The sequence below is a fragment of the Carassius carassius genome, chromosome 4 (assembly GCF_963082965.1).
Source record: "Carassius carassius chromosome 4, fCarCar2.1, whole genome shotgun sequence".
In the NCBI taxonomy this organism is placed as follows: domain Eukaryota; kingdom Metazoa; phylum Chordata; class Actinopteri; order Cypriniformes; family Cyprinidae; genus Carassius; species Carassius carassius.
Genome location: NC_081758.1, coordinates 26403633 through 26431531, shown reverse-complemented (window position 1 = coordinate 26431531; position 27899 = coordinate 26403633). Strand labels below are relative to the sequence as shown.

Below are 27899 nucleotides of genomic sequence, written 5' to 3'. Positions count from 1 at the left end.
GTCTCTTTTTACAGCAGTGAGTCATGACTGGCTCCATGTAGACTGTGGCTGAAAGCCTTTTGTCTGTGAAAAAAACTATCACCATATATTTCTCATTACAGAACATACTATATGTCCTCATAATTCATGCAACAAAACTCTCTTCTCTTTCACACAAAATGTATCCCACTCTAATCTTTTATTTTTCTAATCATATTTGACTCAGTGGAGATGATGTATAATGCTTTATTTCTTTTTCCCCTCACTATTGTGTTGTTTTGGCCAACAACTGGCTAAATAAACAGACATATAAAGACTTGAAATTGAATTTTGGGTCTGTTTCTGCATGATTCAACAAGGACATTTCAGTTAAAACATTACAGTATAACAATTAAAACATTTAACTAAATACATAATTAAAAGTTAACAGTGAAGCCTGTGGCGTCTAGATGTAATTTAGAAAATAAAGTAGACTTGGCAGGGCCCTACTTTCAATATCTCTTCCTCTCTCAAGCTAGGATTCATTCGGTTGTGGTTGAACAGAGGTCTGCACTGGGATTAAAGACCAAGCCTGGCATAAATGAGACCCTGCACCCTGACCAGACACCTGCTGTCAAATTTTAACACTACACTTCAAGGCACTCATTCTCATTATTTTCATCTTTATGGATCCATATGCTTGGAAAAATTCATCCATTACCAACAACTCACACACTGAATATTTCCAAGTTTTCCATGATTGTGGTAACCCTTATTTTAAATTAGTGGCACTAACCTATGACTTAAATCCAAATCTTCTAACAACTTTAACATTATTTTACAATCGTAAGTGTATCTATAAAAATTATTATTATTATTATTTTGCATACTTTAGAATTCTATTAGGAGCATGCTTCATAATCCTCGCATTGCACCATTAAACCAAAAACATGAGAAACAAAATGAGGTGCCATTTTACAGATTGCACATACAGTATATAGAGTAAAATTATTATTAATAATTTAAATTAATAATTTAAATTATAATAATTGTCAAGTTATAAAAGGTATGATCAGCTCTCTGAGTCAGATCCATTAAGATATGAGACTAGTCACACAGAGGAAGATCTCATTAGCCTCGAGATCCTCCCCTTACATGCACACACAGTAGTGGGCACTATTAAGAAAATTGTCCATTACTGTCAGAGTTAATCAGCTAGACTATAACTCACCCTTAATCAGAACGAGACGAGAGAGAAACACAGGAAACAACAGAGACGAGAGAGAGCGAGAAGACATTAATCACAGTAAGACATAAATATAAATCTAAAATGGAAAGGAAAGCATAAAAATAAAAATAAAACGGCTGCATAAAAATAGGTGGTCCACAGGAATGCAAAGCCATTGCACAGGGGAAAAGAAGAAAACAGAAATATATGTACTGTAGCTCACAGGAAAAAAATGATAAAGAGAGGATGGAGGGATTAAAAAGAAGACATAAAAACCCTCAGGATTCACTGCATTCCCTGGAAACAAAAACTCATAAAGGAGGAGCCATCTAACCGAAACAGAAGTTTGTGTGCTCTGCTGAGAGAGAGAGGGAGAGAGAGAAGTTTTGTCTACATTGTCTGGACCAAATGTCCCCACAAGGATAGTAAAACCTGAAATCACCTAAAGTATGGGAAGCAGCCAATGCCCACCATTTGAAAACAGCTTAATAAACATATTAAATAATGTTTTAATGAAAATGTAAAAATGCAGAAAAATGCTTTGTGTGAGGGTTGAGTTTAGGGTTAGAAAATATGGTAAACTCTGAATGAAGATTGAGACAGAAAGACAGATAGACAAATAAATAGACAGATTGATAGATAGACATATAGATAGATGGATAAATGGATAGACTAATTTAAGAGTTTTGCTATCAAAGGTCACTAAACCTACAGCACACACAAACACACACACACACAAATCTACAGACAAAAGATGACTCATTCACTTCTGCAAAGATATTCTGAGGGAGTGAGCAACAATACTAACAAGAGGGAAACAAAGAGAGAGAGAGAGAGAGAGAGAGAGAGAGTTTGTAATTCCTACACCTTTTGACCATTTAGCTTTTCCATGACTTTGCCATTAATGCATAGGAAAAATGTTTACAGAATTATGAATAAATATTTTAGAGCTGAACAATCCTTGTTCACTACAAACATTTCTAGCAATGTATTGATACTGAAATTCTGACTGACACAGATAACAAATAATTTAATAATTATTAATTAAATTCAATTAAATAATTGGTTTGATGAACAGATGATATCCTTTCCTACTTGGTTAAACATAAATGTATTAATGCAAAGTAATGTTAATAAAGATTTATTTTATTTTTTTCATGGAAATGAACTCATTTTATATACCGATGCATGTTCAGTAGTGCTGCTGACTTGTGCTCTTAAAAGGAAGATGCTCTTCTTCATGAGATTAAAGGGTAAATCTATCATTATCCCTCATTATCAGTGCTAGGTGATAAAAACAAATTAATAATTAGCTTCATTTCATTTGCAAATGTGAAATGTCCAAAGTGGCCTTACAAAGTGCATGGGTACCATTTAATCCCAGTGTTTTCCACGTGAGCCATTTAAATGCAGCCAAACAGTTTTTCTCTTCCCAAAACCCCAAATGGCCTCTAAACTCTGTCAGACACATAATAATTCAACATGACCTACTGAAAAACAAAAGTGAGCGATTATTAAATGTCAAAAATGAATACCTTTCCTCCAATTTCATCATTACTTGTGTGTCATTCTCAGCACATTTCTCTTTTGATCAAAAGCCAAGCTGTAAACTGAAACACTGTTATCTTGCTCCTTCTCCATCTCCAAAAAACAGAGGTCAGAGAAGGTCAGATGCTATTTAGCAGACAGACGGCAGGAGGGTCAAGTGAGAGAGCGAATGCTGTAACACGTGTGAGAGAAAGAGAAGTCAACAATCACAGAAGCGCTGAATTAAGCTCTCAGTCCCACAGTCTATAACCTTGAGTTTTCTCTGCTGCATGTGTGCAAACATGTGCGTATGATTCTATTTGGTGCAAATGTGTGTGTTTATGTGCGTTCACGACCCTCAGTGAAAGTAGAAATGCTCTGCTAGTGAAATGCAAGGCTGTGGGGCAGCTTTATCCAGCGTGCTTTCTGAGATAAGACTGATTGTTGTGCTGTTGGACTAAAGTGGGTCAAACAGACATCACTTCTAGGATCATACAACAACATGTCCTCAACATTTACCTTCTTATCCGTTCTAAACTGTCTGCAACTCATCGACACCATCTAGAAAACGAAAAAGCTGATTTAAAGACATCAATTTAACTATTCATTCTGTATTGTATGTTTTGTATAGCATATATTTTATTAGGCTGTCGCAATCATGTAATTTTGCCTGATTATATATATTTTCAGATAATATTTTGTAATTAATGACAGTTGCTATGTTAATGTTACTTGTAAATGTAATACATACATTAAATAGTATTTTTTTTTTCATTTTGAAATGGCTTAAACTAATTTTTTTATAATTATATTTTATGTTAATTTTATTTATTATATTTGTGTGTTTTATACAATTTGTATTCATATTATTTGTGCATTAGGTGTAGGTTTTAGATTTTGCTTCATTTCACAAAAGAGAAAATCTGTCAATTTCATATATTCATACAGATTTTTTTTTCAACATTTCAATTAATTGCAGGTCTCATAACTAACGCATAGTATGTACAAAATTTTAATATAGATATCACGGGGCCTGTAAGCGCTTTACACTTTTGTGCAAGGATCAATTCAGATTGATCAGGCATCAAATAATTGTAATCATATGATTATGTAATGATTGTGTTTTGTATTGTGAAGTCAACATCTGCATACTGGGTCTCAAAAATGGCAGTCTATGTGATCATCTCTTGCCAGGCATAATCACGTGTGTTGAAATGACATCACGCTTACATCATATCACAAAACAGCTAAATACCTTGTCTAACCTCAAACTTTTGAGATGCATGAAAAAGTGTTAAAGTGTGTGTGCATGGAGAGCCCGCTGAAGTGGATGTCATTTCTACGGCGAAGCACGACTTCTGTAATAGCTGTCAGGGCAATGTGCTGCTTCAGACCAGAAATGACATCCTTTCAGAGCCATCCTGCCTTAAAGTGCAGCCAAGCGAGATAGAGAGAGAGAGACTGGCAGAGCATGAGTCTATGACAAGATAAGGAGATAGAGAGGTGAGGGAGATAGAATTCTCCTCAACTAATTGTATGTTTAATCTTCTTCCAAAGTTTATTTAGTGGTGGAGAGACAGAGAGAGAGAGAGAGAGAGAGAAGATTGCACGATAAAAATCACACCCACATGAAACTCAAACAAGAGATAAAGGAGTGTTATTGTGTCCTCTTGGGCTCGTGGTCTCAGTGGGATATCTTTTCTCCATTTTTTACATCACGAGCACACTGGTCTCAGGTTCAGTCAAGGGAATACAGTGACCCTCTGATGTGACCACTGCAACATTACCTTAACAGAGTGAGTGCATTAGCAGAGCGAGAGACATTCGGCTGTCAAGATTCCATCAGATGATCCTTCCCAGTGAATCTGTCACTGCAGGCTCTGTTTGGTGGCTCAACTAACCGTGTCCAGACTTTTCAAAGGAACATAAACAGACAAGCTCTGTTATACACACAGATGAGTCTGCTTCATCTTCATTTGAAGCTAATTTAGTCCAATTTAATTTTGTTCTGTCAACTCATGCATCTGTCAGAAACAGACAAGCCAGCTGAAGTAGAACAAAGAACTCTTAAAATACAAATCTTCTACATCTGCTTTGAGTGCTCATAAAATTACTATTCAACTATAACTTGAGTGCTTTAATTACACTGAGAATAGAGGCATGATGTTAGGAAAGTAAAGCACTTAACTGAGTCTTCATTCCTATGAAATGCTCATTTAAAGTCAGAACTAGGGTTGGCCAATATAGCTAAAATATCTTGATATTTTCAGCATTTTGGAGATATTCAATCTATATCTTCATTTGTAAAGGAGTGTTGTAAAGGAGGAGCCATGACCACACATGATTTTCATTAACTGGTACACACCACTAATACATCAATATGTACTGTAGTACTATTTATACTTCAACATAATACTGTAATATACACTATTCAGAGTGTGTTAAAAAGTTTAATGTTTTTGAAAAATCTTTTGCTCAGGCTGCATTTATTTAACAGCAACAACTTAACAGGTTTTTCTTTTAATATATTTTAAAATGCAATTTATTCCAGTGATGGCAAAGCTGCCAAGTCTTTAGTGCTTTTTTTACTACCAAAGTTTGAATTAGATTTAGCTTTTAAAACATTTATCTTAACACTCAATCTTAACAGGGAATTAATGACTAAATAAAACTGTGATATTATTTATCGCTGGTACTGTAAGTATATTTGGACTATTTTGTAAACCACAATCTTCTAGTGAGATTCTGCTCAGGAGCTGCTTTTCATTTGGACCGAATGCAACACTAAATCGTTGAAAAAGAAATCAGAAAGCATAAGCTACATAATTGTCACTTGTGTCCCATAAGGTATCTGCATTAAAGTGCATATGATCAGCCGGTTTAATCCGAAATATTGATATCACAAAAGCAAGTAGACTGGATTTTACAGCTGTCCTCAAAACAAATGACCTTGGACAGCCCGGATGATTCCATCAGTGTTACAGTTTTAATGGCCCACATCCCTCAGGGCTTCTTTGAGAAGCAGGGTAATTAAGAAGCAATAATTAACAGCATCTGAATCTGACCCTAATTTATTAAAAGTACATTTTCAAAAATGTTTGTTCTAAAATATCCTTGAACGTCTGACGTTATAAATACTGATAATTAGTGTCTGACTTATACATCAACAGTGTGGGTGTCCAGAAACATGGCCCAGCCAGCCATGGTCAGGCAACAAGGAGAGAATAGGATATATAAATATATTCACACTATAATTCATAAACACTGGAAGAACTAATGGGAGTTGTACAGTTCCTGTCCTGTTCCATGTACTGTTCCTGGCTCTTTGTAGCAATAATCTACAAACTTTTTAAAGGAATTGGTGTACTGTATATCCCAGTGGACTTTGTCTATTTCAACGAACCCTCTAATTCCATGTGTAAAATGTAAGGCACATTTGAACAACAGCCTAAACTGACTGATCAATCTGACGTATTTTCATTCTGTTAATTAACAAAAATCATTTGGCTCTAAATGTTACAAGTTTTTATTCTCAGGTGATTTTGTAGTCTGGAAGCAAAGGGACTAATAAAGGATACTCTTTGTGCCTCTAAATTCTCAACAAGCAATTCACTAACAGATTTGATGTTTCTAAAATGACTGCGGATGTTCTGCTGAAATTATGCCAACAAAAACCTGAAGCCGAATATATTATATACGTAACAATGAACAAATTAAAAGACCAAAGTTTAAAAAAAAAAAAAAAAAAAACCTGTTTCACACTTCATTTCACTGATTCTCCATGGCTAGAGGTAATGGCACCAGAATAACTACTTGATGGGCAAGATGTTAAAGATACTGGAGTGTAAGGCAGCATAAATTCAGTTACTTGAGAGCTGGCCACTGAAATTACCCTTATGGCCAGGCACTGATTAAAAACATAGTGGTAGATTTGCTGTCTGAAAATCTTGTTTCATGCTTAGTTTGTCTAATTAGACTCCACACACAGGTTACAATTATGAGACTATTCAGCTCAACTACATATCTAAAAAATAACCAGCAAAATTGTCTTTCGTCTCTCCTGTTCTTCCTCAAACATTGAACACTGACATTAGTGCAGTCTAAACACGCTTTTCACTAAATGCCATATATACTAGAGGCTTATCCGACTCCATCTAAGGTCATTTTGCCTTTGTGTTTATACCATCCTGTGAGTCACTGCAAACATACCATCTACAACAACCCTGGATCTGCCAATCAGGGCCTGACAGACTTAAAAGCCAATACAGATAAGAGCAGCCATATTAAAGGACTAGCTCACCCAAAAATTCAAATTAGCTTTTTTTTTTTTTTAAGTTTTACTCAATCTTGAGTCAGCCTAGGTGTATATGAAATTCTTATTTCAGACAAATCTAGTCAAGAGTTATATTAAAAATTGTCCAAATATGAAGCGGCTTCCGCGTATGACAGATATCGGAAGTGAGAGAAAAGTATTTATTACGTTTGAAATATGGATATTTTTCTTACAAAAAAGCATTGATTCGCTACAGAAGGCCATTATTCACCCCCTTGAGCCGTGTGAGGCACCTTTTATTATGGATATGCGCGTTATTTGACGACTTGTGAACTGTGGACCGCTGACTGCAATGATAGAGCTTGAAATACGCACAATCATAGAACGTCTATGACCAGAGTCACGCCCACTTTTAGGGGAAAACAAACCGCCATACAGTATTGGATCGAGGAAGTGGACTAACCTTACAACATGCCAAAGAGTTTTTGTGTGGTTGGGTGCACCAATATTGTTTGTAAAACCCCAAATTTGAAATATCTTGCTGTTATGGAAATTTCATGATTTATGTATGATGCTAATCGAAAGCTAAGCCAGGCTAGTTGTATGGCTGGACAGAAAAGTGCACTCAGTACTCTAAATCTAAAGACATAATATATACATTTAAAGAGGTTTACTTTCAAATACGAAGTAAAATCATTCACTGGCTCACCTGGTGACTCGATGAGGTACGAGTAAATGTCCCGGTAAGACACTTCTGGCCACTGCTTGGGGTTGTTACACCAGTTTGACACTGGGAGAATGAAGGGACGTACGTGTATTTAAATTAACCAAATTAAGTTTGTGGAAGTTATTCACGCCTGCCCTCTGTGTACGGACGTTGCGTATAGCCAGGACAATTTTTAATATAACTCTGACTGGATTCATCTGAAAGAAGAAAGTCATATACAGGATGACTCGAAGTTGAGTAAAATTTTCATTTTTGAGTGAACTAACCCTTTAATACCTCCCTTATGATATAATGGGAAGATTTGCTATTTTGCTCTTTGGATCCCTGAATTCTAGGCTGTGAGAACCGGGGAGATTATCCCTCTGAAATACCTCTCAGCATGTGAAATCCGACAAACATAAATACAAGATTCACAGATGTAGCCAATACAAACTACACACAATCTTTTAGATGTACTAGTCCTTTGTTAACCCAAACAGCAAGGAATAACAATGGGGTACTAAAGCGGAGATAACAAACTGGAATTGGATAGATTTTGATTCACCGTGACCTCTGAAGTTCAATAAGAGCATCAATGAAAAACAAATGCACAAGGAAAACACACAATGGACAGAAAAAAAGCAAAAATTATATGCAAAAAGTAAACATACAGTCACATAAACAATTATTTTAAATGTTAATTCATACATTTTAAACAAACAATATTTAATATTTTATAAATTCATGTTAAGATTAATTATTTGTTTTAATAACGAATCAAAATTTATAAATGTATGTTTATGTATAATGCTTAAGAATTATAATTTATATGATATGTTTAGATTATTTAGATAATAATTGTGAATTCATAATGAACAAAATTATATATATATATATATATATATATATATATATATATATTTTTTTTTTTTTTATATTATATATAAACATTTTGTTCATTGGTTTCATTGAATCACAAAATAATGTAAAGAATTACATAAGGTGTTATTTATGTTGCTAAAACATGTGACAGGTCACGTGACAGGCTTTTCCAGATGAACATATGCACATTTGGTGTAACAAAACCAATATTCAATGACCAAATTCTCCATCTATTAGAATAACGGATTGTAAGTGTGCAGTAGATAAATATATGTCTTGCAGCTTATGATGATGAAGCAAACTGGTTATAAATCTGGAAATTAAAGCACAACGCTGTAGATATGAACCATGATATGGTCAACTAATTCCAGTGTGTGTTTTAGCAATGCCTTTAACACCATTATTGTCATCATCTCTGAATTCTCTGAATAAAGGTGTCTATATATTTTCATATATAAAGATCTAATTTATACTGTGAAAAACAAACAAAACAAAACAAAAAAAAAAAACTTTAGAGGCAGAATGAAAAAGTATTTATTTTAAACATTTTTTTCCCTTTTATGTTATTATTATTATTACTGTTATTTTCCTTAACATTATTATGTTCTTCCATATTGTCTAATATTATTCTTTAATATTTCCTTTTATGTAGACCCCCAACACTTTCCTGGAGCACAGTTTGAAAACCCTTTGCTAAATGACAAAATCTGTTAGACTTTGACAATACCTTGGCTTTCCCGGTGCTCTGTAAGATGTGCACCAGAGCGCAGGCCATCTCCTCTTTGTTCTTGACGCTGATGACTGGCTCCAGCACAGAGCAGAGCAGCATGTAGTTGTTGGTGATGTACTCGGCAAACTCTTTGTAGAGCTCCATGGGCAGGATGTTCATGCTCTTGTACCGGGTCTTGATGCGGACCATGGGACCCGCTGTTTTCCCTTTACCTGGATTGGGTTGGCTAACTGGGTACCATTTCTCGACCAGCTGCCTGCTCGTGACATTCACCACTGGAATGCTCACCAGCCCCACGTAGTTGTTCTTGTCCCTTTTCTTCTTCTTGTCAGAGTCCCTATAGAGATGGACGGTGATGTTCTGGACTGTAGGGAGGTTATTGAACTCAAAGTGTTCACCCCAGAAGACGTTATCGGTCTTCAGCTTGCAGGTGGTGCGGGCATAGAGGCTGTCATCCAGGCAGAGCTCACAGAAGTACTTTTTCTTGGCCGGAAGGTCCTTAGCTTCGATGATCCACAGCTGAAGCGTATTCTCCACCCGCCGACTGTTGTCCTAGAGATGGAAGGGTATTGTGAGGTCAGTGGACATGTCATGGCTGTAGTGGATTATTACCACATCAGTGTAGTAGCATCTAACAGGGTCAGTGATTTAGAGATGACATGCTTTTCAACTCAGTGATAAAACACCCTCTGCTTCAGATCACCCACCCTTGGCTGGAAATTAAAAGGCGCTTTATTTTAGATCACTTCATGTCCTTCCCATAAAGATAGCAGGACAGTGCTGTAAATACTGTGTGAATTCATTCAGCAAAATGTCATTCACTGGCCTTTTTTATATTATGGTCTTTCCAGTGTGAAGTCATGTGGGTTAATATACGAGGGACGGTCATAAAGTTGACCTGCATCATGTTGTAGTTAAGTTTAAGCTTTTGTTGAACTAAATTAGAGGTTAATTTATAGACAGCCCTCCTTCCTCTTATAACTTACGAGGAAATGGAGGATGAGATCAGAACAAAACTAAATGTCGCAGCTATTTCTGAGGCCACAGACCATCATGAATCACTGAGCTAAAAAGACTAAAGCTCTTGCTCACCAGCGGCATACAGCAATTCTTGTCCCCCACCCGCAAGCCACTGCACAGAGCCCTGCCCAAAATTAGAGATGCCATGCAGAAGCATCTGTTTCTGGGGTGAAATGTTACCACTGATAGGACACACTGATGAACAGTGATGATAGCCCTCTCCTAAACACTTCCTTCATCATTTTCTGTGTGGATATAGGTTTCGTTCATCTTTCTAGGTTTCTGTCATTCAGAAAGTATAAATTTGTCAGGCTTTAAGAAGTCTAAAGCTGGTTAGTGGTGTAAATTTAAAGCCGGTGATGTAGGTCACTAAGAACTGTTGCATGAAAAAAGGCTGCATCAGGGCTGCATGACTGCGACTGCAATGCAATAATAAAAACACCTTCAGGTTTGTTAGTATTAGTAGATATTAGTTGTTAGTTTGTTAGTGTTAGTGTGTTATTAGTAGCAGCAGAAAATTAAAATGTGTTCGGTATGTACGAATATACAGTATTAAACTATTGTTATATTCCACTGAAATAAAAACATTTAATATTTAAGCAAAATAACAACAACAATAATAATACAAGGCTTGACTGATGAATTGCTCTATAACAGCAGTTGACTGTACTAGGAACTACTGTAGGCATTGTGTAGGGCTCTAGTGTTCACGGATATTCCCACAGAAATAAACATCCACTAAGGCAATTGATTTCGCATCTTGGTATTGAGGTGCTCCATTGTGCGCCCTCATCACATATAATGAACTAATTAAGCAGGCAGACAGAAATGGGCCTCTGCTGCAGAAGCTAATGCCTGAGCTATGATCATCTTTACACTACTATAGCATCAACTTCTGTCTGAAAGCATCATCTGTTAGGCAAAGCTCTGTAAAGCCTGGCTCTGGTGTTCACCTCACAAACCCACTGAGTAATTAAAATGTAAGACGGAGCGAGGGGGAGACATTAAACACATCCCCAGGCAAGCTGTGAAGGCGGCAAATATAACTTGAAGGGTGTGTTTGAATTTTTTTCTTTTTTTATTAATAATTAATTTGCTTAATCATTGATTGGTGAAATGAGTTGTCGGATGAGATCTTTTTTTTCTTTTTCGCTGTTTCTCTGTATCTCATCTTACAAAGAGAGAGGGAAAAACTGCCCTGAATTTCATCATTCTTACAGGAACAGAAACATTATTTGATGTCTCTTCTTCCTTTGAATTGAGCTGCATTTCTTCAGTAATAAATCAGAGCATCTGCATCAGGTATGATTTTAGTCTATGCAGGTATAAAAGAGCCTCTGCAGGAAGGCAAGTTTACCTTATTAGGGTGGATGGCCCGTCGCAGGTTCTCCATCCATTTGTCTCTCTCTGCGGCCGAACGACAAGAAAAGCACTTACTACCTGTGGATGTGCTCACCTGGAAAAAAGGTTGATAATTGTCAGCTTTCTACAGAAATCTCACACTTTTTCACCATGTTTTACCGTCATTGGAAAATATGTTACTGACAGGAAACAAACTGCAAAACCGAATCACATTTACTGACAGATATTTTGGGTACAAATACAGCATTTAAAATATGTAGAATCACACACAATCTGACCAGGAATCACAAGCTATAAAAGAAGCTATAAAAAAGAGAGCTTGTGAATTGAATCAAAATTTATTTAAACTGAATAGATTCTGCTCTATCCAGATTTCCTGGTTTGATTCAATTATGATCAATACAGATTTCCCAGTTTGATTACATTCTGGTTCAATTCACAGGATCGTGATTTGATTCTGAATTTGATTCAATTCTGGTTTAATCCACAAGCCCTTACATTGATTTTAAATTTACATTTATCTTAGATTTATGTTTTTATCTAAAGCGACTTACAGTGTATTCAGACTATACATTTTTTACCAGTATGTGTGTTCCCTGGGAATTGAAACCATGATCTTTTGTGCTGCTAACACAATGCTCTACCACTGAGCCACAGGAACACTCATGATTTGATGCACTTCTGATTTTATTCAATTTTTTTTTTTTTTTTGGTGGAAAAAAAAATGTCTTCGATGAAATTCTAATTACTCTTTTATATATTATATATAAAACTATATATATATATATATATATATATATATATATATATATATATATATATATATATATACACATATATATATACATATACATACACACACACACACACACACACACACACACATATATATATATATATATATATATATACACATGCAATATTATACAAATTGACCCTTGGATTTAAAAAATCAATATTGGGACTGTTCAATTAAGATCTCAATTAAATTGAAATCACTTTTTTTTAAATGGAATTTAATATAATCAGACAAATAGATTTTTGCCGAAAACGTATCATCTTTTGAACAGTGTTGGGAGTAACGGCGTTTAAGTATAACGGCGTTACTAACGGAGTTAAATTTTCAGTAACGGAGTAATCTAATTAATTACTTTTCCCATCATTGCAACGCCGTTATCTTTACTGAGAATGTAAAGTGTCACGTTACTACAATTTGGTTGAATAAAGCGCGAGGTGTCATGCTTTGGCTAGTGGCTACACATCAGCTGCCTGACACCGTTGCAAAAAAAGATGATGATTGGCTGGGTGGGCGGTGCCCTGCTCACGCTGTCTCACTGCACGCTCTGACAACCACTAAACACAAGACTGCGTCAGCGATAATGGCGTTCTCGAATTGGAAGTACCGGGAATTAAAGGCAAGAATGTTTCTGTAACATGCACGGTATGCCCAGGAAAAAAGACTTTATCCAGGTCTGCCTTAAGCAACTCAAATCTTATGAACCGCCTCATCAACACATGCTAACATGTTACTGTACTGAATATTTAATGCTGTGTTCACACCAGATGCAACTTGCGCATCTGTAATAATAAATCTAGTTGTAAAAGTATTTCATGCGAGAATGTAGTAGTTTTAAACTCAAATATGCGGTTTATTTATAAAGACAGCGTCTATTTAAGAATGTGTTTCGCTGATTTTCGGAGGTTGTCTATTCACGTCTTTGCATTGACTTAACATTAAAATCACTCGCGCCAGACGCTCTATTTGCGTTTGGTGTGAACGCACCATAAGAGTTGGATAGTGTTCTGTTTATTGTGCAGTAAATTGAGGCCTAATATACAGTTACAGAGATTTGCACTAATGGCCAGGTTTCCCTTTGTTTTTTTTTACCCAAGTTTAAATTTGTTTGTCTTAATTTTGCACTTGAATTTTATTTTCAATATTTATTTTTTATATGTTTTATTTCTATGCATATCATATGGTTATGATGGTTATGATGGTTGAGAAAGATCAGATCAGTGAATGTATTGATGTATATAATGTAAAGTGAGTGAAAGAGGTGTCTATACCTCAAAGCAGTAATCTTGTCCGAGGATGGAGCTGTGCACTGGTTTAATAAGGACCTCCTCCTCCATGCTGAGGTCCAGAGCTTCTACTGCACTGCTGGGACTGAGCAAAGACTCGTGAGAGCGCGACTCCTTCAGCCTGGGCATCAGATGAGACCTGAAACAGCAACACACACCAACCAGTGACACAAGTGTCTCTCTTGTACACACAGTCTCAAGCTTGAAAACAAGATAAGATAATCAAATGGGATTATTTTTGGCAACCACAAAGCAAGAGTTAATCACTGCCTAAATTGCAGGAGTAATATGAGGACACATGTTCTGGTCCTATTCAAAGACATTCACACAGCTTACAGTATGCTGAGACAACAGACTCTGTAGGCAGCCTTAAAGAGACACACAGGACACAGCAGTTTTGAGGATCAAAGAATAATAGATGTTTGAAACTCAACAACATAGTTTGAGTCTCCAAAGTGTGAAGACAGCAGTGATAATACAGCAATAATAGAGTTCATACAGCAAATTTTCTATAATCTCACTAATTCAGTGGAAAAAGTGGAAACGTACTCGGTTACTAAACGTAACCTCGGTTCTCTCTAGAAGAGCGAACGAGTACTGCGTCTTAGCTAAGACGCTACGGGAAAAGTCTCTTTTCACGAAATACTGAAGCAAAAAATTATCCTTAATTTTGTATTTTTGTAAAGCGCATTTGCAGCAGTACACAGCCATAGGCGAGACGGCTCGTTCGCTCATTGGCTTGTTCTGCGGCAACTGCACAGCCTATCAAGCGCGGGCTGATGCAACATCAGACCATTAAGAGCCCGCCGAAACGGGTGTGGCCCAACCTATAAAAGGAGCTCGAAAAGGTTGACTCACCTGATTTATTTCATCGCCGAAGCGAACCAGAGTGAATCGTGCGCACGGCAGAGAACGCAGTACTCGTTCGCTCTTCTAGAGAGAACCGAGGTTACGTTTAGTAACCGAGTACGTTCTCTTACGAGAGCTCTCTCGTACTGCGTCTTAGCTTAGACGCTACGGGAACCCAATGTAAAACGCCGTGCGCGCAGGGATCACACACCAATAAACCTGAAGCAACGCCCAGGATTTACAGTGCACAGTCACCTGAGGGACTCACAGAGAGTCCAGGACAGAAAAGGGAAAAAGCCCTCCGTCCTATATCTAGCAGCATCCGTAGATGCGGCAATATGACATCACACAGCCGAGGCAAGGCCTGACCAATGTGGCAAGGCGGGGACCTCCAGGTTATAGAACCTGATAAATGTAGACGGCGAGGCCCAACCTGCCGCCATACATATATCCTGCAAGGAGATCCCAGTAGACCACACCCACGACGAGGCTACGCCTCTTGTGGAGTGTGCTCTGACGCTCAACGGGCACTGAAGGCCCCTGGAAGCGTAAGCTAATGCTATCCATCTGGATAGAGTCTGTCTCGAAACAGCCATTCCCTTGGAACGTCCACCGAACGAGACAAACAGCCGCTCCGTCTGCCGAAAGGCAGCAGAGCGAGACACATAAGCTCTTAAAACCCCCAGACAGGGCAAAGAAGACTCGAGTCTCCATCCTCCCCTGACACCGGCAAGGCAGACAGGGCAATAACCTGAGCCCGAAACGGTGTGTTGAGGGATTTCGGCACATAACCGTGCCTAGGATTGAGTATGATCCTTGAGTCATTGGGCCCAAACTCCAAGCACGACTGGCTCACCGAGAGCGCGTGCAAATCACCCACACGCTTCACAGAAGCGAGAGCCAACAAGAATACTGTCTTGAACGACAGATGCTGAAGGCTAACCGATTGGATAGGCTCAAAAGGGGGACCCCTCAAGGCCTCCAAAAACCGCCGCGAGGTCCCACATAGGGACTGACGGAGGTCTGGGAGGATTCAGCCTCCTAGCTCCTCTGAGGAACCGGATGACTAAATCGTTCCTTCCTATTGACTGACCGGACGCCGTTTCAGAAACAAACGTCGTGTCGATGGAGCTCTAGCCTGAGTGATGGTATTTAGCACTCCCACTGCGAGATCAGCGGGTAACCGTTGAGCGCCCACACATGGAGGGACCACAACTCCGGTTGAGGGTGCCAAATCGAGCCCCTGGCCTGCGAGAGGAGGTCCCTCCTCAACGGTACCGGCCACGGGGCGACATCTGCTAACTGCATCAAAACTGGGAACCATGGTTGGTTCTTCCAAAGAGGTGCTACAAGCAGTATTGAACATCTCATTTCTCTCACCCGTTCTATCACCTGCGGAAGGAGGGAGACGGGAGGGAACGCATAAAGCGGGCAGCACGGCCATCTCCGTGACAGCGCGCTTTCGTTCTTGGAAAAGAACGCGGGGCAGTGAGCGTTTTCGTGGGACGCAAAGAGGTCCACCTCCGCCATGCCAAATCTCTCCCACAACAGCCGGACTGTTTGTGGGTGTAGAGACCATTCGCCCGTAGGAACATTGCCTCTGGACAGCCTGTCTAGACCCAGATTCTGCAGTCCAGCCACATGCACTGCTCTCAGCGAGCGCACGTTGTGCTGAGCCCAAATCAGGAGGCGTTCCGTCAGCCTGCACAGGTTTCGGGACCCGAGACCGCCCTGGCGATTTATGTAGGACACCACGGACATGTTGTCCGCACGGACTACGACGTGGTGATCCTTGATATGGGGATAAAAGCGCGTCAGCGCGTTCTCCACTGCCAGCATTTCCAGGCAGTTGATATGATGGAGCTTTTCCCGTTCTGACCATAGGCCAAAGGACGGTCTGCCTTCGAGCAGCGCTCCCCATCCTGAAGTGGAGGCGTCCGTCGACACCATTTTCACACTCGGGGAAGTCCCCAGGCTTACACCTGATCGGTACCAGCCGTTCGCTGTCCAAGGTGCTAGAGCCGCAACACAGCTCTGATCGACCTTGAAATGCAGCCGGCCAGACGCCCACGCTCTGCGCGGCACCGGAGCCTTCAGCCAGAACTGCAGGGGGCGTATGCGGAGCAGGCCCAGCCGCAGAACCGGAGATGCTGAGGTCATGAGATCCAGTATCTTTTGACAGTGTTTGAGCGACACGGTCACGCCGCAGCGGAAAGAACTCGCTGCGCGCTGAATGCCCATCGCGCGCTGTGGTGACAGCCGCGCCGTCATGGAACACGAGTTCAGAACTATACCCAGAAACAGGATCGTCTGACTGGGGTTCAGCAAACTCTTCGCCCAATTGACACTGAGGCCGAGCTTCTCGAGGTGATCGAGTAAAACGGCCCTGTGGTCCACGAGCTCCGCTCGTGATCGGGCCAGAACCAGCCAGTCGTCCAAATAATTCAGCACTCGTATGCCTCCGAGTCTGAGAGGAGCGAGCGCTGCATCCATGCACCTCGTAAACGTACGAGGAGCCACGGAGGACTGTAAACTGGTATGCCTGGCCCTCGAAGGCGAATCTCAAATATCGCCTGTGGTTTGACGCTATCTGTATTTGAAAATACGCGTCCCTCAGATCTATTGACATGAACCAGTCCCCTCTGCGAATCTGCGCGAGGAGTTTCCTGGTCGTAAACATTTTGAAACTGCGTTTCATCAATGCCTTGTTCAGCTGTCTTAGATCCAGTATGGGCCTGAGACCCCCGTCTCTCTTGGGCACCAGAGAGTATCTGCTGTACAGCCCCCCCCTCGCTTTGAGCTTGAGACACAGGCTCTACAGCCCCTTTGCTCAACAGTTTTGATATTTCGGCCCGAAGTATGTGTGCTACTTCTGTTTTGACCTTAGTTTCGACGCGCGCTGAAAAGCGCGGAGGGGGTCGAAAAAAACTGTAGCGAATAGCCTCTCTTTATAATGCCTAGCACCCAATCCGAAACCCCTGGAAGCGCTGACCATGCACCTGCATGAATGGCTAAGGGCTGGATGCGAAGCGCGCTCTGTTGACCGGGCAACGGCGGCGCTCGGGTGTGCTGCGCATTTGAGGCGGGGAGCGCGCTGATCACAGCGGGCAGATCGCTCCTCCTCGACCTCGTCCCGGCACTTAACCGACTGGGGGAAGGCTGAGCAGGTCCCGTGGGACTCGATATGTCTGCGAGTGACTGTGGGCTGCATATGCCACTTTCAACTCGCTGTCTGCCTGTGCAGAGCGTACGTGCACGGGCCTCGTTTTTACAGAAGCCACGTGCCGTATGTGACATAGTGTATCTCACCGTAATGCTCTGCCGCGGTCCCCGTGGCGCGGGGCGACGGCCGGTAGAGCGAGAACGGGGGTCTCGAGCTGCGTTGCTGAAGCTGTTGTGATAACGGCTTTTGTGTGCAGGCAAGCGGGCAACTGTGCAGGCTTGCACATTGCAGAAAACGCTGAGACAGTCACAATTCCTGGAACTGAAACAGCGGCGCGCTTGGGTGAGAGCTCGGCCACAGCGGAACTCGTACACCTGCGCTTCGATGAAGCAGCCATCGTTAGTAGTACCGACGCAGCGTCACACAGCAGGCTTTAGATGGCAACACCGCTTTTGCCGCCGTCCAGCAGAGGGCGGACAAAGGTGCGTCGCTATCGCCTGTTCCACCGGCGGAAGTGAGTGGTAGTTCCTGTTTTTAGCATCATCAGTGTGGAGAATGCTAGTGAGACAGACGAACGAGTTCGCGCTGAATATGGAGCGTTCCAAGCCTTCGCCACCTCTTCGTGAAGCTCAGGAAGAAATGAGGCGGGCTTTGAGAAGTACGCTCATCCGAAAGGGAAATACCATCCAGCCGGGAACGAGAGGGGGGGTGCTGGTGCAAACCACTCGCGGACGAGACTCATCGCGGCCAACACGAGCATTCGCCCCGGCTCCTTCTCGATGTCAGCTCGTCTGCTGGGCTTCTGAGCAGAAGGCGCGAGATCCTCGGAGCTCGCCCAGCCCTCACTGCCCGAAGCTTGCAGAGAGCGCGTGTCCTCTTCCTCCGACGCGGCCCTGAGATCGACTTCCTCGGACGACGCGCCGGCAAACAGCGGGCGCTGCCCACCGGGAAGCGATGCAGGGGGGGCCGGTGAAGCAGGGCGAACCGGCGAGCTCGGTTGAGCTTAAGACGGTTCCGTAATCCGCTGGAAGCGATGCTTTTACGGCGCCTTAGCACAGCGGAGAATGCAGGCTCAGAGAAAAAGGCCAGGCGAGTCCTCAGAGTCACCATGGCAACAGCTCGCAGTGGGGGCATCCGCCGTCAGCGAGCGCGAGCGCTGCATGATCTTCACCCAGGCAGGAGACACAGATGACGTACCGGTCTCCCTCGCTGAGTGGGGCTCTGACGAGCCGCAGGAAGGCATCTTAAAAAAGACGCGAGCTCTTTTACGAGTGTGTGTCGCAGGGCGAACACACACACACACATAAAGAACAGCTTGGATATAACAGAATTGAAAGGATATAGGCGCCGGATAGCGCAGCAGGAACGGCAGTGGAAGGCGGCGATGCCAGCAGCTTCAGAATGGCTCGTCCTGCTGATGTGCTTTCTCAGACGGCGCTTGCTTCCTCCGTGATCCAGCGATGCGTGAGCTTCGCTGAAGAGATGAAAAATCAGGTGAGTCAGCCTTTTCGAGCTCCTTTTATAGGTTGGGCCACACCCGTTACGGCGGGAAGTGGCAAGAAGGGCGCAAAGTGCCCTTATTGGTCTGATGTTGCATCAGCCCACGCTCGATAGGCTGTGCAGTTGCCGCAGAACAAGCCAATGAGCGAACGAGCCGTCTCGCCTATGGCTGTGTACTGCTGCAAATGCGCTTTACAAAAATACGAAATTAAGGATAATTTTTTGCTTCAGTATTTCGTGAAAAGAGACTTTTCCCGTAGCGTCTTAGCTAAGACGCAGTACGAGAGAGCTCTCGTAAGACAACTTCATTTCCAATTGAGACAATTGCAATTTAAACTTAAAACTAAATGAATTACTTGCAGTAATCAATTCTGTTTTGTAAATAAAAATAAACCATAAAATATATATTTATGATGAATGTATAGTGCAGTCTTTTTGCTAAAAATGAAACTATACAATTAAAAATAGATAATTTTATATTTGTGGGGGAAATGGAAATTGTGGCAGGATGAGAGAATTTCTGAACGACTGAGTCAGAAAAAATATTGAGTCCTCAACATGTTCTGCATAATGAGACATATATATAAGGCATAAAGGCATTAATTCCTCATTATAAAATGGATAGTTCCGGTCCTTGATTCTGATTGGTTGAGCCGCGTTCGAAGCTGTTACACTACAAATATACACCTTTGTTTACTTCTGCGTGTTGCTCCGCAACCACTTTGTTGTAACCACAACTGTTTCTGAGGAACTACATTGTTTGGTGGAAGAATACTGTTTTTATTTATATCATTACACTTTATTTGCGCTGTTTTATTTTGTGAAACCTTAATACGTATATGGAATAACCATTTTATTAAATCAATAAGCCCTGTGAAGCTGTGGTTTACAGTGAATTTATAACAGCTTAAGGGGTCTTAAGTGTTAGCGCTCTGACAAGATAATTAGTGCCTTTCTTCAAATTGCTAATTATCTCCTAATAATCAAAAATAAAGTTTAGCAAATCTCTGCCAACCATTTCAATATCTGTTAACTTGCAAAGGAAAAAAAAGATAGAAAGGTAGCTCATCAAGCCATTTAAGTTGCCAATACCACTTGTGTAACATCAATTCAACACGTTCCGCATCCATAATAAACAGTGATGGGAGATAGCAAGCATATCATTTGAAAATCCAACACGTTTACAGCTGTAATTAGAGTGGGAGATCTCATCTAAGATGAAGCCTGTGTTGGTCTGAACTGACGTTAATTAGTATTTGCTACAAAGCAGATCAGATTTGGGAACAGTTCCACTACTCATCCCTTCACGTCAGCTGGAGAGAGATGTGCACAGAACACTCTCCATCTTCTGATCTCCAAGGAATACATCACACAAAAAGGAAAATTCTGTCATTATTTACACACCCCAGTGCTGTTGTGCAGCACATCCCCTAAAAATCGGGTTGCTGTGCATCTGGCTGTGATGAAGGTTTAGTAGAGCAGATTAGGTAAGGTTTTAGAATACAGAATAAAACGACTTAAGTCATATAAACTACAATGCTTTCTAGTTGTATTTAGTAAACATTCATTACAACTGGAGCTCAATAACCAATATTTTTGTATCATATTTTTTACTGAACATTATTTATAGAAATTATATTATTTACATATTTTATTTATACAATTTTTATGACATATATTTTATTTAAATAGAGTATGTACATTCTAGGAAGCCTCTCTCTCCATAAACAATCATCATCAACCTTTAGTTGCTGTGTGTATCTCATAAATTATTTACTATTCTCTATTACCCTGAACTCTTTATTTACCTCCCTTCCCCCCTCCTTTGTTTTCCTTTCCTTGTTTCTTCCACTCTCCTTCTTTCTCTCCTCCACAAAGATCTTCAGAGGTTAGACTATACTCCTGAGACCAGCCTTGTCTCCTAACCACTGAGGCTTCAGAGCACACAAAACGTACATGTGTGTGTGTGTGTGTGTGTGTGTACAAACTGGTTATTTCTGATTGGCTGAGGTGAAACGAAGCAGAGGAGTCTAATTGGAGCAAAGGGGATTGTGGGATTGATCCATGCTTGAAGCGGCCTTGGAGAGACGGAGCATCAAACTAGCAGTCTGAACGACAGGTTGAGTTTCAGAATGAGGAGAAACCGGCATCAGTTTTCCTGACCGGAAAACATTGATGGGATGACACTGACAGGAAGCACTGGGAATAGCTGTCAAAACCAGCTTGAGCGAAAGCATTTTAGAAGAGAGAAGGAAAAATCGAAAGAAACTGTGTTGGGGGTTTTATTCTGTGATGTGTTCGATTCAAACCTGCATGCATGGATGTTATGCATTAAACTACATAAAAATCGTACTCATCGTCACTTGTATCTAATTTTAGAAATAATACTTTTAAAGGACACTCAATAAGAGCACTTTCCCATTAGTACTAATATGATGTAACACATTCTGGATCATCTAAATATTGGCACTGGGCAAATCAGAGTGAAGTGTATTCTGGGAGTTACAGGTGAGCCTAAGAGAGGAAAAGGACATGTTCAGACAAGAGGATCATGCTGAGGTATACCCTGTGAGGAATGTGTGTGTTTACGCATCCTTGGCTGTCTATGTGTTGAAATACGTCTGATTTAAAGGCAAGTGAGATAGATGTAGAACAGCAACACATGGAATCACACCCACTACTCCACACGTAGTGTGCCTCTAGAAGGTTAACTGTCACATAAGTCTAGCAGAATGAATGTTAATGCCAGAATTGGAGGCAATGAACGACACTGTATGAATGATAATACATTGGCTCTAACTGTGTTTACTGTGTGTGTGAAAGAGAGAGTGTATTTTAGAATGCTACTGTGATGTTAGCGTGCTCAGTGATGTGATGTGCATGCTTAATGGCATGTGTTACAAGCTCTTTCATGTTATGCATCTCCTACCAATGAAAGCGAGTGTGTATGAGTGTGCTTTAACACAAAAACCGAACTGTGAACAGCTCACCTCCAACATACTTATCACCTCAAACAGAGCAGCATGCACATCCAGTCTACTGAGAAGCAAATGACCTGTTTGTCCTTGGAAAGAAATCCTTTTCATTATACTTTGCCATATTTTCTGTCTTTATCTTTCATATACTCTTTTTTTTTTCACCATATTTACCCAGAATCCTCTTCTTCCCAAATGGATTCATCCCCTGCGCGCACACTTCCTGTCTTCACAGCACTCTGTATCTCTGTCTCTGTAAATATTTCAGACACCGCACCAGACATAAGTCACACTTCACCCTCCATCACTCCATTCCACTTTTTAACTCAGAACGCTTCATAAAGTCTGAAAATAGACATGGGAAAGATATGACAGTGCCATGATAGAAACATATTGCAAATGGGTTTTTATTATTATTATTTTTAATTTCCATGATAGAAATTAAAAGTAAGAAAGGAGAACAGAGATAGAGATGCTCTAAAAAATAACAGACAGACTGATAGAAGAAAAGATGATTACACTCTCAGGGATAAAGACTACAACTTAGGCAGCAAAAAATAAATATATATATATATATATATATATATATATATATTTGTGACAATATTTGGGATGAGAATCATGATTCTGGATTCTTGATTATTTATTCCACTGTTCAACAATGAGATCATTTTGATACTGAAATCAATTAACAAATAAGCAGCATAAATTCAACTCAATAACTATATAATTTATAACAATAACAAATAAACGTAAACATTTAATTTCAATCAATTATTCAGTTACTACACTGATATAAGTCTTAAAAGCTTCACTGGATAAAATTCCTGCACTGTTCTGTCTGGTACATAAGAGAACGGACCATCAAATTAATATCTGCATCCAAGTCAGAGAAGAGAAACATAGCAACCCGTGGCTAAACAACAAATACATGCAATGAGGTCACCCAGCAGTACCAGACTCAAAATCAATATGTAGCTTTTTATTCAAGGGAAAACCAGGAGAGAGTCAATTGTCTTGTTCTCTAAATTTAACAAAAGATTTATAGCCCATGAGGAAAAAAAGATGGCAATCCCTTGTCATCATCTCAGTGAGAGCGTGAAGAGAGTTCACACCGTGATGTTAGATCATGTAAGATCTCCTGCTATGGATCAGAAGACTAAACACATCTGACAAATAATAGAGACTGTCTTTGATGCCACTTAACATCTTAATAATTCAACATAAAATCAATAATAAATCTAGAAGAATCTATTCATACATCAATAACTTTGCAAGAGCTGCAAATCCATTAATTTAAAGATTTTGATTCAAAATTAACAACTCACACAGTCACAAAAAATTTAAATAAAATCATCATTCACAAATATATGAAATGCATTTTTCACAATAATTACTGCACATGCGCATTTAATAAAGATATTCCCTAGCCAGTAGCAACACGTTGTTAATTCTAACAAACAGGATAAGCTGCTCATTATGTCTAATTATTACAGATAAAAGGCAATATTACAATTTTGACATTAAAATATTGTAAATTATTATCATATCTAATAATTGTATACTATTTTTTAATGTTTTTGAAAGAAGTTTCTTCCGTTCATCAAGCCTGCATTTATTTGATCAAAAATACAGAAGAAACAGTAATATTGTGAAATATTATTACAACTTAAAATAATAGTTTTCTATTTGAATATACTTTTAAAAAATAATTTATTCCTGTGATGCAAAGCTGAATTTTCAGCATCATTACTCCAGCCTTCAGTGTCACATGTAACATCCAGTCTATCACATGATCATGTAGAAATCATTCTAATATTCTGATTTATTATGAGTGTTGGAAACAGTTCTGCTGTCTAATATATTTGATGAATAAAAGGTTAAAAAAGAACTGCATTTATTCAAAATAAAAAAACAAAATTCTAATAATATATTTTCTTTACTATGACTTTTTATCAATTTAACACATCCTTGCTGAATAAAAGTATTGATTTTATTTAAAAAGAAAAAAAAAGAAAAAAAAATTACTGGCCCCAAATTACTGACCAGTAGTGTATATTGTTATTACAAAATATTTATATTTTAAAAACATAGCTTCTTCTTTTTTTTTTTTTTTTTTTACTTTTTATTCATCAAAGTATCCTAAAAAAGTATCATATGTTCTGAAAAAATATTAAGCAGCAGAACTGTTTCCAACTTTGATAATGAATCATCATATTAGAATGATTTCTAAAGGATCATGTGATTATGATCCTAAAAATTTAAAGTATAATAAATTTAAAAACAAGTATTTTAAATTGTAATAATATTTCACAATATTAATTTTTTTTTCTGTATTTTTGAACATATATATGCAGGCTTAATGAGCAGAAGAAACTTCTTTCAAAAACATTAAAAATAGTAATGTTTCCAAACTTTTGTTCTGTACTGTATATATTTAGGCAACACAACATTATAATGAAAAGTATGCAAAAATTGATATATATTTATCAAGATTGGCTAAAGATTACATTTAATAGTGTTATTAAATTTAGTGTTTTTAAGGATAAGTCTTCACATTAGATGGTGAAGAAGATATTTAAACAGAAGAAATGAGTATGAACAATTATCCATATATCCAATATCGACTGATACGATGGAGGGAAAGAAAGAAAGAAAGAAAGAAAGAAAGAAAGAAAGAACATTGGCTGTTAACAACTGTTATTGTGCATCCCTAATAAGTAGCAATTAAATGAAATGTACTCTTGCAACAAACCCCAGTTCTCCATTGACCTCCCAGTAGAATGAGTTAAGTGGCCTTTTCCTATCATGCCAAGTATGTTTTTGGGAAACCGATAGGGCCAGTTTTGTAGACACTGAAAACAGAAGCCAAGCTAATTCAACTTTGAAGCCCAGCTGATCCCACACTGAAGTCAGAAATTGTACAACTTGGATTAATCAGTGTAAGGAACATCTGCTAAAGATCCATCTCTAATTGCAAGTATGGATTTACAATTGAACTGTTCAGGGATGCATAATGTGGAAAAGATAACAAAAAACCAAATGTGCTTTGCACATTTCAATTCATCAAGAAACTCGTCATCCCCTGCACTCATAATATTGTCACAATGACCTTAGCAAGGGCAGAAACACTTCACTTACAACAAAATAGTTCACAAATCAAAGCAACCTTGAACACGGACATGAAAGAAATGGGAGGAGAAAGAAAACAGGATGATGTGCAGGGATATACCCCCAAACACACAGGCCATCACAGCTCTTACACACACTGCTTGGTACACAATTCAGCCTTTCAGAGCACACATCACAGGCTCTTTTCAAATGCATGGAGTGTGGTTGTATGGAGCTCACACAGAAGCCAAAAGTGAAGGTCATGAGCACACAAACACATCTAGCACGGTGGCTGGAGACTGAAATGGCACCGTACAGCCACACATGTACGTATCTTTACACTCACAATAATGACATTTCTCTGGTCTGATAAATGATAAGTTATGTGAGGTCACTGATAAGAGTGATGTCACAGCTGACAGAGTGACAAGTGTTAGAGGTGACAATGTAACAGGCTTTATAAACTGTCCAGGACACACGCACACACACACACAAACACACACACATATTAAATTATATTACATTTATAAAATGTAATATAAATTCTATGGTTTAGGCTCATTTTTAAAAAAGAAATTTGATGAAGTTTCATAAGACACTGAAGACAATAAAACAGCCTTGTATCACAGCATTCTGCAATGGCTAAAATGTCAATTAATACAGTATATGATTAATCATGCAGCCTGAGGCTTTGCTGTCATCACGGTGTTCCCATTTAGAGAGAGAGAGAGAGAGAGAGAGAGAGAGAGAGAGAGAGAGAGAGAGAGAGAGAGAGAGAGAGAGAGAGAGATCAATGTCCTAGGCTGTTTCGTTGCTTGGGTTTGGCTCTACCCTTGAATGGACCGCAACTATGGAAAGGTGAGTGTTTCCATGGCAACTAGCCGACAGGTACAATTTTAGCCCACCAAAAAAAGCCCACAGCCCACAATGATCTACGGCACTTCAAATCATCACATTTAGTGAAGATGAAAATAAAAACATTCGATAAATCTATCCTGTTTTTAGCTGTCATTTGGATGGTGTGTAAATCGTAATCAGGCAGTAAATCTTTTCTGTACTGCACGTGTATGTGATGAAGGGTAACAGCGGTTCAAATCAATAAACAGTTGAAATCTGACCCTAAACGGGAAGCACACTGAAGGAGCACAGTACAGTAACCAGCCTATATTCACATTTGTGGTTCAACAATGTGACTGTCAATAATTCATTCCAAAATTATCACATTCATTTCCCCAAACTGAATATTTAATATTTTATTACCTAAAATATTTGTTTGAGGTAAGAGACAGAAAAAAAAAGAAATTCATTGACAGAATGACATGCACAAATATGAATGAACATCTAAAAAAAAATTTCACATTTAATTATCAGACATCTATTAAAAATAGAAAATAAAATAAAATGCAAACAGTGTTTAGGGCAAATGACACCAGCAATATGATATTACAGTTTGATAAGGAAGATATTGTAGGCTGCTTTCAAATAAGTATTTCTTTACTGAATATAAGCAGTTTACATAGAGGCACTTTTGTAGCTCAAATGTAACGGTTTCCTTGCCCACTCTTAATGTGCTTTAAAACACATTTTACGCATAAAAGATAGACCTAATAAATATTTTTTTATTAAACCAGATGAACAAAGGTAACAGTTTATGAAAACCAAAATGCAGCCACTAAAATGAGCTATAAACCATATCATAAATTTAATTTCAAAACCATTCATATACAGAATTTCATAAAACACTGGACAGTATTCAAAACAAGCTCAAATCCCAAGCCTAAAGAATAGATAGATTCACTTACATTGAACTGTGAGGAAACCCAGCTCCATCAATCCATTCTCATGCCACTACTGTATGCAAGCACATTTCTGTTTCTCCGATCTGCTACATGCACCGTTAAGGGGAATTCTGTGGGATCTTTGGCTTTTGCACTGCATGCTGGAGAGGGAACTTCCCGTGGGATAACTGATAACACACCTCCTCACTCACATGCCCTATTTAAACACATAGTGCTCCCTTCCCCACATCAAACTCGATCAAATTTGAACTTTCCAGTGTCACATCACATGCCTCTTTCAAAGTTTCAATCTTCCCAATCATTTACTAAGCATGTTTAGTTGTATTATCCCAAATTATGTAGCTAATTCTTCTACAGCATACGAATTATTAGCTAAAGTTAGACATTATAGACATAGATTTGTAACAGAAAAAAAGGAAGTGTGCAGGGTCCAGGACATAAAGCATTCACTGATCTATTATTGTGTGCCTAGCAAAAAAGGACTTGACATCAAGACTAAAATATGCGGAACAAGAGGAGGGAAAGGCACAGCGAGACAAAATAATGTTTGAAGGAGTCAAAAGTCCATTCAGACGTTCAATATTTTGGGGGAGTCAAACACACTTACACAACTGACACTAGTTGGATATTTTCATAGAAAAGATTCATAACTAGCAGGTGTTTCAGTTAGCACTAACACAATAGCCCGGAGGTCTTCCATATTTTTAGGCCAAGGAGCCACTGATGGATAGAAA

General features: G+C 39.3%; 1 protein-coding gene across 8 annotated transcripts in view; it reads right to left on the bottom strand.

Moving 5' to 3' along the window:
• The window catches only part of LOC132139620 (disabled homolog 2-interacting protein-like), a 111187-nt gene that overhangs the window by 15665 nt on the left and 67623 nt on the right, over window positions 1–27899 (bottom strand). For all 8 annotated transcript variants that reach the window (XM_059548102.1, XM_059548103.1, XM_059548104.1 and 5 more), the window contains 3 exons: window positions 13754–13907; window positions 11682–11780; window positions 9302–9856 (listed from right to left, as the gene is read on the bottom strand). In XM_059548102.1, the coding sequence (XP_059404085.1) occupies window positions 9302–9856; window positions 11682–11780; window positions 13754–13907 (808 nt within the window). The remainder of the gene's footprint in view (window positions 1–9301; window positions 9857–11681; window positions 11781–13753; window positions 13908–27899) is intronic.